The 11,928-nt window shown below is 42.1% G+C and overlaps 1 protein-coding gene across 1 annotated transcript; it reads left to right on the top strand.

Annotated features, from left to right (window-relative positions):
- Window positions 1-2,679: 2,679 nt before the first annotated feature.
- LOC112836262 (interferon alpha-1-like) lies at window positions 2,680-3,587 on the top strand. The gene has a single exon (XM_025887888.2). It carries the CDS (start codon window positions 2,916-2,918, stop codon window positions 3,585-3,587), a length of 672 nt encoding a protein of 223 aa, XP_025743673.2. The 5' UTR covers window positions 2,680-2,915.
- The last annotated feature ends 8,341 nt before the right edge of the window (window positions 3,588-11,928 follow it).

Here is an 11,928-nt window from a genome sequence, read left to right as displayed (position 1 = left end):
GTCTCAGTGTCCTGTCGTCCTGATATCCCACAGTCCCATCGTCCCATCGTCCCATCACACCCTTATCCCATCATCCCATCCTCCCAATACCATACCGTCCCACAGTCCCATCATCCCATCCCCCATCGTCCCTCCTCCCATCACCCCATCTTTGCACAGTCTCATTGTCCTGACATCCCACAGCCCCACTGTCCCTTCACCCCATTGCACCATAGTCCCATCCTCCCATCGCCCCATTGTTCCACGGTCCCATCGTCTCTACATCCCACAGCCCCATCGTGCCATCTGCTCATTGCTCCATAGTCCCATTGTCCCATCCTCACATCGTCCCATGGACCCATCTTTCCGCAGTCCCGTCATCTTGATATCCCCCAGCCCCATCGTCCCATCCCCCTATCCCACCATTGTCCCATCATCCCATCCTCCCATCCTCCCATCGCCCATTCTTTCCACAGTCCCCTGGTCCTGACATCTACAGCCCCATTGTCCCATCCCCCCATTGCCTCTTTACCCAAGGTCCCATCCTCCCATCGCCCCATTGCCCCATCATCCTATCACCCATCTTCCCAATGCCTCATCCTCCCATTGCCCCATCATTCCACAGTCCCATCGTCCTGACATCCTGCAGCCCCATCCTCGCATCCCCACATCATCCCCCATTCCATCCTCCCATCGCCCCATCTTCCTACCATCCCATTGTCCCTTTGCACCATCATCCCATCACCCCATCATCCCAGTACCTCATCCTCCCATTGCCCCATCATTCCACAGTCTTCCTGACATCCTGCAGCCCATCGTCCAACCATCCCATCCTACCATTGCCCCATCGTCCATCCTCCCATTGTGCCCATCGTTCCAAGGCCCATCGTCCTGACATCCCGCAGCCCAAAGCTCCTTCACCCCATCGTCCCAGAGTCCCATCATGCTGACATCCTGCAGTGGCATCTTCCCATCACCCCATACCCCCATCACATCATCATCCCATCCTTCCACTGCCCCATCATGCCACCATCCCATTGTGCTATCATCCATCCTCCCAATGCCCATTGTCCTGGCATCCCACAGCCCCATCTTTGCTTTGCACCAACATTCCATCATCCCATCTTCCCACAACTACCATCACCCCATCTTTCCACAGTCCCATCGACCTGATATCCTGCAGCTCCATCATCCCATTGAACAACGGTCCCATTGCCCCATTGTCCCATAGTCACATCATCCATCCTCCCATTGCCCCATCTTTCCACGGTCCCCTCGTCCTGACATCACTCACCCCACTATCCTATCTCAACATCGCCCCATTGTCCATCACAGCATCACCTCAAGTACCATCATACCATCCTCCCATCATACCGCTGTCCAGCCTTGTCCCCTACCCACCATACTGACTGAGCCTCTCATGGCCGCGACATCAGGCACACACATGACCCCGAAGCTATAAATGCGATTGAATGAGCTCCCATTCCGAGCCTCAAATCCCTGTACAAAAACGATTCAGCGGACTATGGTTGGCCAGCAGTTTCTGCAGGAAAGGCAAGCCCATGACTCAGGGCCGAGCCCAGAACATGCAAGGTGCAGGACTTCCTCCTGGCCCTGCTTAAAGAGCCACACATTGGCATACTCAGTGGAAAGGGCAGCCGAAAGGATGAGTTTTTGAGAACTATGTAAGAAGGACAAAGCTGGCTCCTGAGGCAGCAGCTCAGACTTTGCCTGAACCCGCTGCCAAAAAGGACGACCACGCACCCCTTTGCCACTCCCTGGAGAATTGCTGAACTCCTCCATGGCCCACCTCTCTTGGCTAGCTCAGGAGCCCCGCTCTGTTGCATCCCGCCTGCTCCCTTGCTGGACACCTGCCCTGGATCCATAGGCTAAAGTGCATGGATATCCTCTTACTATGAAACAGCTGAAAAGTGTCCCCTCTTAGATGTGCCTGAAGGACAGAACCTACTTCAGAGCTCACATCTTGTTGGTTTTTCTTGAGTATCTTAGGTGAAGTATCGACACTGAGTTCATGGAAGTTATAGAAAATGTATGTAAGTTTAGAGCAATAAAATTTACATCGAATAGATGGCCCACCAGAGGACTCTCCCTCCATCATTTGCTTGATCTCAAAGCTGTATTGTGGGAGAGGTGGCCTTCCCTTACTTAATAGCCGCTGTTAGTTGTCTGTTTATGTTGCTTATGTTGGAATCTTAGTGTGAACTGGGCTTTAGAATTAAAAGCAAGTAGTTCATATTTGATCATTTAATTCTACTAAAGTTATTAAATACATTAATAATTATGCCAATTGCTGAAAAGAAATAAATGTTGAGAATATCTGGATGAATATCTAGCAGCTGGTGAAATTAAAAATTATTTTCTGATATGAAGCAAAATTAAAAATTAAGACCTAAAAATACATGTCAGGAAAATACTGTAAATTTTCAATTGTTTTCAGTACTTCTAATAAATTTTTAAGTATATCATTGCAGTCATATTAATATTATTATGTATTGGTATAATTTTAAATTTAATATGATTTTAATACTTTACTATTTATATAAGTAAGTATATTAAAATCTGCTCTGAAAGCTTAGCTTAAAAATTAAATAAAATGTTAACAACTTTTAAATTTACTTTTAGCTTAAAATTTTTGTCAATTTTAATCCTACGTTGGATAAAAGAGTCAAGTTTGGCACTCTTTCTATGTATAAAGTAAGATACATAGAGAGGACATAAATAGATATAGAGGATAACTGTCATTAAAAATTCATGAGGGATTCAATTAGCAAAAAATATCTAAAATGGCTCTGGGGTCAAGAGAAGGGGAGGTAATAATGAAATGAAATGGTTGAGAAACACTGCTCTAAACCCATTTGGAGAATGCAAAATGAAAAACAAAAACAAAAGTAGGAAGTAAGAGGAACATTCAGAAAATGGAAACTAATGTGTTCGCATTTAAGAGCATGCACAAGGGAAGATGGTCAGAGAACATAGAGCTACGGTTCCCAGACTTGCCCACACCAGCCAGGCCAGCAGCATCTGTAGGATCCCCAATGGCCCTGCCCGTTTCCTTCCTGGCGGCCCTGGTGGTGCTCAGCTGCTCTCTGGGATGTGACCTGCCTCCGAACCATGGCCTGTTCAACAGGAGGGCCTTGACGCTCCTGGGACAAATGAGGAGAATCTCCCCTTTTTCCTGCCTGAGGGACAGAAATGACTTTGCCTTCCCCCAGGAGGTGCTTGATGGCAAGCAGTGGCAGAAGGCTCAAGCCCTCTCTGTCGTCCATGGGATGAACCAGAGGCTCTTCCACCTCTTCTGCACAGGGGCCTCATCTGCTGCTTGGAACGAGACCCTGCTAGAGGAGTTCTGCTCGGGACTTTCTGAGCAGCTGACTCACCTGGAAGCCTGTCCCATGCAGGAGGCGGGGGTGGCAGAGACTCCCCTCAGGGAGGTGGACTCCATCCTGAGGAACTACTTCCAGAGGATCTCCCTCTATCTGCAAGAGAAGCAATACAGCCCTTGTGCCTGGGAGATTGTCAGAGCAGAAATCATGAAACCCTTCTCTTCATCAACAACCTTGCAAGAAAGGTTAAGGGGCAAGAAATGAGACCTGGTTCAACATGGTAATGACTCTCACTGACAAATAATATCATACTTCCATGTATTCTGCCATGTCAAAGACTCTCATTTCTGCTATAATCATGACATGATGGAATCAATTTGTCAAATGTTTTCAGGAGTATTAAGTGATATCATGTCAGCTATAAGCACGAGTTGCTTTCGGATGACCATGCTGAAATGATGACCATTAATCAATTAATTCTATTGATGTATCTATTTAACAACTTATTTACTTAACTATTTATAAGATATAAATTATCTTTGAACAATATTAGGTATACTTTCCCTTTGTGGTTAAGAGAAAAAATATATCATTTATATTTGTTAAATTTATTATTTCCTTTCTTTATTAAATATTTTGTATAGAAAAATTATTGTATTTGTCTATTATTTAAAAAAGAAACAAGTCTGACTATAACCTGATGAGAGAATGGATTGTACAACACACTTTCTCATTATTACGTTATTCACACTATAAGTTAAAAATAGACTTTCTCTAAGCCAGTTTATATGTTGCTGTCAGGATAGAGGTGGACATAACAAATCCAATCCTGCTTTGTACCACTGATTTTTGTGGAGAAACCAACCTAAAAGCAATAATCATACTGAAGTAGTATCAGTTATGTTAAGTGGTATAATGAGAAGAAGGGGAAAAATGGAGTTCTCTCAGCAGAAGCTGCAGTAAATCATGTCAGGAAGCAAAACCAGAAGCAGTAGATATCTCCTACAATTGACTGCTAGACTTCCAAGTGTAAATATTCTTGGAAAATGTATATTTGAGTCTGCAATTTATAAGCAATTCCATTAACTGAAAGCCTAGGAACAGAAGTGGTCACGTGGGAAGAGTAGGGCATGAGAAAAGAACTTAAGATTCATTCCTTGAGGGGTACCTGGGTGGCTCAGTGGGATAAGCATCTGCCTTAGGCTCAGGTCATGATCTCAGGGTCCTGGGATGGAGCCCCGAGATGGATGGGCTCCCTGCTCATCAAGGAGTCTGCTTCTCCCTCTCCTCCACCACTCCCCGACACCCCCACTTGTGCTCACAACTCTCTCTCTCTCTTTCTCAATAAAATAAAATAAAAAGTTCAATTCTTTGAACCTTCGAATGGTAAGGGAGAAAAGAGCCACAAAGGAAACAAAGGTGGAATGGCCCTAAGGCAGTAAGATAAGAGAGAATATTGGTGCTTCAAAGAATTGCATCATTGCAAAATGTGGATGGAAAGTATCCCACCCACAGGGATATAGGGAGACTGAAATTTTAGTGAGAGCTGGCTTGCCAGAATTCATCATGGGGGGAGTGAGTGAATAAGAGAAGAGAAGTTAATGTATTCAGAGAAAATAGTTGTGAGAGATTTGCCTTCTGAAATGCAGCAGGAAAATAGAAAGGGAATTGGAAATTATGTGCATTTTTTTTCTGCAGAGTTCCCCTTTTTGCATTGTATGTGTCTCTGGGTTGATTCATGGACTTGAAGTATTAGCAAATCATGTCAATCTGTTTAATATGTATTTCTTTTAAAGCATGGCACATGTCATTACCCACAATGCTAATTTATTATTATTTTGATTACTACTGTGTGGAATGTCAGTAAGCTGCTCTATGGATTGAAACCATCCGGTACATGGGGAAGCAGATGGAACTGCCCGTAATGAGAGCAGGTTTGGTGGCATTCACAAGGAGAAACCACAGGGCAACAGGTGGAAGGCAAGGTTGCAGAAGAGAAGAGCTCCCGATGTTTTTCTCTCACCTAGGAGTCACCTTAGTGTTGTCACTCCCTTCCTGGTCAGATTGCCTTTCAGTTCCTGTTGCCTCAATGCATCCAGATGTGATGACAGCTTTCTAGCAAAGCTGAATGGAGAAAGAAAAAAAATGATGTATTGAAAATGATGGAAACTAATGGTACAGGCCCTTTCTGTTTCCATTTTTACATCCCTAGTTTGGTACCGACCTCAAGATGAAATGGGAAGGAATTCAGAAGAGTAAGACAACTCCTGTCCAGAAATTACTAAATTAAAACAAACATATACAATTTTAAAAACTCTGAACTGGTCAAGCAAAGGTGGCTAGTTTTCTCTAGCATCCTATGTGGCCTCACTGCCCCACGTTTTCACTGTGTGACAGAGCTTGAGTAATCAAAGAGCTCAGGAGAAGAGGACTGACTCAATAATGCAGGGATGGTCATTCCTCAACGGAAGCCTGTGCACAGCAGAGAAAGCCACACGGAGTCCCCTGCAGCCTCAAAAACTGAGAGCAGAAGAAGGACTCCACAATCTAATGAACTGAACTCCACATAGAAATCAGTATTTAGGGATGCCTGGGTGGCTCAGTCGTTAAGCGTCTGCCTTCAGCTCGGGTCATGATCCCAGGGTCCTGGGATCGTGCCCCGCATCGGGCTCCCTGCTCGGTGGGAAGCCTGCTTCTCCCTCTCCCACTCCCCCTGCTTGTGTTCCCTCTCTCGCTGTCTCTCTCTCTGTCAAATAAATAAATAAATAATTTTTAAAAAACCAAGATTTAGCAAAATAAAATTGCTGTCGCTATTTAAGGTAAAATTTTAAAAAAAGGAGGGGGGAGGGATAATTCACCCAGACCCGTGCCCCTGACACACACATGTAGTACATAATGTTTACCTTGCGTCCTCTGGAAGACATGGAAAAATATGACACTTGAGTAGCTGATGGAAAGAAGAGGAACTGGTCACAGAAACACTCTTGGGTCTTGGGCTGTTGAGTCTTTAGGGGACAAAAACAACCCCCTGCCAAGATAGGTTTGCTCAAAGCTGGAAGTGTGATGAGCTGACTCCTGGCAGCCAGGTAGAGAGAGAGGGAGCGAGCGATCGAGGGAGGGAAGGGGGGAGCGAGGAGGACGAAGATGGAACACAGGAGGCTGTAGGCACACGGGCCCACAGCATAAGCTGCTATCTGCACTGCTCCTCGGGATGAGGTGCTGTCCAGAAAGGACAAACAGATGTGCAGCTGAAAGTAGAACGAAAACACCCAGGTGTACCTAAAACCATTAGGAAACCAGCCTGGGGGTTGGGGAAGAACTGCTGGGTCATTAGTAGGACAAGGTGGAAAGAGGAGCAAAAGCCAGTTACCTCCCTAGTCATGAGGCCCCCCATACAGCACGCCACGTGGCCATCCTTGGAAGTCGTCTTTTGTACACAAAATCTGAGAGTATTCTTCATCGGTCATTATGCCCTGAGCAATTAATATGAACAGTGGCCATTGATTAAGGTGTGGGAAGACCCCTGGGGGTGCTTGTCAAACACGGGGAACACATCCATTCCGGAGAGGACAGATGCCAAGGGATAAGGCAGAAGAGCTGAGGTGCAGAAATGAAAAGAGTGAAAACAGAGCCCGGGAGCAGAGGTAAAATTGTGTTCTGAGCAAGGAGAACAAAGCTGCATACTTGTGACTGTGATACAAACACTTTTTTTTTCTCATTTGAAAGCTTTGGCTCCATTTACATAGAACCATCCCAAGTATTGGACAAATTAAACTTCGATGAAAAAATGAAAAAATAATTGAAATGGGTGATGTCTTCCAATCTTCTAATCTAAGTAAAGCAAATGTAAAGAAAAGCAAACAAAAATTAAAAGGCATAAAAAGTGCACAGGAACATTCTGCAAATGAAAACTACCCTCTTCTATTTAAGAGTCAGGAGTAGAAAGAACTGGAGAGGAACTGGGGGCCACGGCGCCCCCCACTGCTCACCCTGGCCACCGGACTCAGCTATGGCAGAGATCTGTGAATTGTCAGACCAGGAATTAAAAATGACTACATGCTGAGGGCTTTAATGTATCCATATTCCCATTCATTCATTTACTCATCTATTTTATCTACTATATACTATTTAAAATACATTTGTTCAGCAAGATGCCCTTTTAAACATAAAAAAAGTTTTGTACATATAATACCATATTTACCTTCATAATATATTTGAATGTAACAAAATTTGTTCATCTTATTTTTGTCAAATTGTTTTCTTTATGAAATTCTTCCCCAGGAGATTTTTCAGATTTGTTAGTTCTTAAAAAGAGAGAGAGCCTGAATTTGTGACCCATATTGAAGAATGGGTGATAAATTCAAATCACTCATTCATTTATCATTTATTATTTTAAAAATTGTATATCTCTATGCCAGATTATGTGGTTATTCTGGGGACACAGAAGGGAATAAAGCAATTGTAAAGCTTATTCTCTTTGAGCTTTCCATTTTGAAGAGAAAGAAACATACACCAATAATCATGTTTAAGGAATTTCAATTATATTTCATATTAAAACAAGAGGTAGAGCACAACAGACTTTCACTAGCAGCTTGAATGAGGGATGTCAAGAGGGGAGACAGAGCAGATGAACTCTTTAAAGCAGATGAAACCTCTAAACAGACATTCCGCCAGTAGATGCATCCTTGGATCCAGAATCTCCAACAGAGTATATTGTGGAGATATTAATTTACAATTGTTTGTTGCATATTTGCAAATCAGGGCATGATAATAGTTGTGTTCACTTATGAGTAGATTATAAAATGAGGAGATGATCTAAAGCTTATGAAGATGTCGAACTTTTAAGGTTAAAAGAGAAGAACTTGCAAAGGGCACAGAGATGGTGTAGCCAGTGTGGGTAGGAGACAAGAGAAGAATGATCTTCAGAAAGTACTGACTAAAAAAAAAAGTACTGACTAAGCAAACAAAGAGTTTAAATGTGAGGGGCGTCTTAGAGAAGGATAGGGCTAACTTGTCCCAGTGGATCTGGAAACATAGGTGCCATTGATCACTTTGGTAAGATCTGATTAGGAAGAAAAATAGGCCATGTTGATAGATGAAGAAAGAGTGTGGTAAATTGTCTCCTCTTTTTTTACATAGATCAGCATTGCTATGGTTCTATAAATTTACGGAAAAAACATATTTATAAGAAGCTCTTGGTTTCTTTGATTTTCTTTAGAGTTTTTCTAGTTTCTATTTCCTTGATTTTCATTATTCTCTTTATTGTTTCTTTTTATTTACTTTTTAACTGTTTCTTTTATTTCCAGCTTGTTACAGGGAAAGTGAAGAATCCTGACTTTGGACTTTCCTTCTTCTCTAGCCTGAGCATCTAAAGCCATAAGTTATACTTTAATCCTGCCTAGCTGCATCTCACAAATTTTGATATGTTAAGGGTTTTTAAATTTTTTTCATTTATTTATTTTTAAAGTAAACTCCACACCCAACATGGGGCTTGAACTCACGATCCTGCGATCAAGAGTCGTATGTTCTACCAACTGAGCCAGCCAGGAGCCTCCAATATGTTGTGTTTTCATTTCCATTTATTTCAGTGTATTTTCATACTTCCCTTGGGATTTCTTCTTTGCCCCATGAGTTATTTAAATGTTATTTAATTTCCAAATATTTGGAGATTTTTCAGGTATCTCTCTGGTATTGTTTTCTATATTTTTCTATTGCAGTTAAAGAACTTACTCATCATCTCAGTCCTTTTAATTCTATAGAAAATTTTTATGACCCAGAATCTGGTCTATATTTATGATTGTCCTAAATAAGTCTGAAAAAAATATATGTCACTTGTAATATTTGTGATATTTTCCATCTCTAAAAGTTCCTATCGGTTTTTATTTGTGTCTTCCATTTTTTCCTTCCCTGTACCTTGAGGAAGAAAGTCTTCTTAATTACCAAACTCAAGGAGATGTTCTTTGTCTCAGCATCACGGACAGTTTTCTAGTTATTTCTGCTAGGAGCACATGTTCAAGCCTTCTTCATACATCATGACTGAAACTGCACTACTTGCCTTCTTATTTTTTATTTTATTTTTTAAAAGATTTTATGTATTTATTTGTCAGAGAGAGAGAGCACAAGAAGGGCAGGCAGAGGGAGAAGCAGGCTCCCTGCTGAGCAAGGAGCCTGATGTGGGACTCGATCCCAGGACCCTGGGATCAGGACCTGAGCTGAAGGCAAATGCTTAACCGACTGAGCCATCCAGGTGTCCCTACTTTCCTTCTTAATCTTCCAATCTTACATCAAATCTGTATTCCATCAGGATTTTATTTTCATCTATCATATGATATCAGAGTTGACATTGATCTCTGCCTGGATTGGCAGGTAATCATTGTGGAATCATTTCTTTTTTTTTTTTTTTTAAGATTTTATTTATTTATTTGACAGAGAGAGACACAGATTTTATTTATTTATTTATCTGACAGAGAGAGACACAGTGAGAGAGGGAACACAAGCAGGGGGAGTGGGAGAGGGAGAAGCAGGCTTCCCTCGGAGAAGGGAGCCCGATGCGGGGCTCGATCCCAGGACCCTGGGATCATGACCTGAGCCGAAGGAGATGCTTAATGACTGAGCCACCCAGGCACCCTGGAATCATTTCTGGACAGTTAATCCCACCATTTGAACATCAGATACATCCTTTATCCTAAGCCTAACTGTCAATGATAACACAACCATTTTGGGCATGATGTGTTTTACGAATCTGGTTACCTAATTTTCCTCTTTGTTACATTGCATTTTCTGTTGTTATGAAATACAGCTTATTTTTACAAAGCGATTGATATGCCCAGACTTTATTGCTTCCTTTCTTCCTGACTAAATAAAGATTTGATCTTCAGGTAGGGCAATGACTTCAGAAAAATGATAAATTCTTAGGCATTAATAAATAATGAGTTTGCAATGAATATAATGGCCAGGGACACTTCCCTCAAAAGATGAAAAAATGAAAGTGAATCAGAAACTTTCTCTTTTCCAATATCCGAAGGGCCAAGTTAGGTGAAAACCAGTAAAAAGCCAGAGCACCATCAAACAAGACAGAGAGCAAGAAAATGTGTAAATTTGGGATTAAAATATATGAGAACTACAAAATAAGAATTGTAAGGAATATTTAGGACATGTGATACAGGATTATGTACTACATCTAGATTTTGCTAAGGAATTTAGATGTTTGATCCCGAATAATTCTCTTGATCTCTGGACCTCAGTTTCTCCAAATATAAAGGAGGCTGCAAATGTTCCTTAAGTTGTGAGTAGTAAATAATCTAGAACACTTAGAAGCACTTGGCAGCATATTTCCCACTGAATGAAGCTTTAACATGGTGACTCTTTTCTTATTTATTCATAGAGATCTAGAAGAGAATAGTGGACTTCTCCTAGCTGCCTCTCTGTTACTGATTGACAACTGCTGATGGTCTAAAACACAGAATTGGGAACACGTGGCTCATCGATTACATACACAATAGTATAATATGTATATGTATATTGTACATGCTATATATACACTATATATTCTGATTCCTAGCACATTTCCCCCTTCTTCCCTCCTTCCCCAGATCCCATCCATTCATTCCCATATTACAATGTTTCCCTCTCCGCATGTAGAAACCCCAAGTGAGCTCTGCCCTCCTCATTACTCTTCAGGAGGCTCTCCTGCCCATTCACACAGCTGTTTCCTTTACCCTTGTGGTTTCTGGCTGGCAATTTTACTTCCAAGTACAAAGCCACTAACTGAAACCAAGAGTTGTGTGAAAGTTCTAGGTTTTTGGAAACTCTCCTAGGAGAGGCCTTGTTCTCTTCTTTTTCTCTTTTTGGTGACTATTTTTGGACCTGAGGGAATGTCCCTGCTGCAGAGATGTAACAGCAGCTTTAGCAAAAAGGAAATAAAAAGTAGGATCACTCTGTGGCCTGTTAAAATATTTATGAGGGAAGAGTGCCCCCTATTGGCTAAGATGGACAGAGACAGTGAGCAAGTCTGGAGACGTTTCTGTTCTATGCAGAAGCCTTTCTCCTGGGAGGGGATGTTTTTCCAGAACAAAAAAGGCTCCTTCTTGGAAGGAACTGACTCCAATAGTGTAATAAGCCAATTTCCATAGCTTTTGTATATTTTTAAAAACATACTTTTCTTAAAGATATTTAGCTTCAGAGCAAAATTGAGTAAAAGATACCAAGATTTTTCTCGTAGTCCCTGGTTCTGTATCTACGTCGTCTCTCCCATTATCAACATTCCCCCACCAGATGGAATAGTTGTTATACTTGCTCCCAAGAGTTACAATTGCTTCTTTTTTTAAAGATTTTATTTATTTATTTGACAGAGAGAGAGAATGAGAGATAGAGAGCACAAGAGGGAAGAGGGTCAGAGGGAGAAGCAGACTCCCCGCTGAGCAGGGAGCCCGATGTGGGACTCGATCCCGGGACTCCAGGATCAAGACCTGAGACGAAGGCAGTTGCTAAACCAACTGAGCCACCCAGGCGCCCTACAATTGCTTCTTATGGTTGAGAACCAATCTGAAATATTGCAATGGTCTGTGGCTCTCCAAAGCTTGACCTTGGAGCAGTCTAACAAAAT

The sequence above is a fragment of the Callorhinus ursinus genome, unplaced genomic scaffold, assembly GCF_003265705.2.
Source record: "Callorhinus ursinus isolate GAN/ISIS: 27379988/994484 unplaced genomic scaffold, GSC_fseal_2.0 scaffold39, whole genome shotgun sequence".
Lineage (NCBI taxonomy): Eukaryota > Metazoa > Chordata > Mammalia > Carnivora > Otariidae > Callorhinus > Callorhinus ursinus.
The sequence above is the reverse complement of the archived record's forward strand: the minus strand, read 5'-3'. Positions and strand labels throughout refer to the sequence as shown.

Bases quoted from the DNA above. Each gene is read 5' to 3' on its own strand.
- LOC112836262 (XM_025887888.2), top strand. From the start codon at position 2,916: ATGGAAACTAATGTGTTCGCATTTAAGAGCATGCACAAGGGAAGATGG.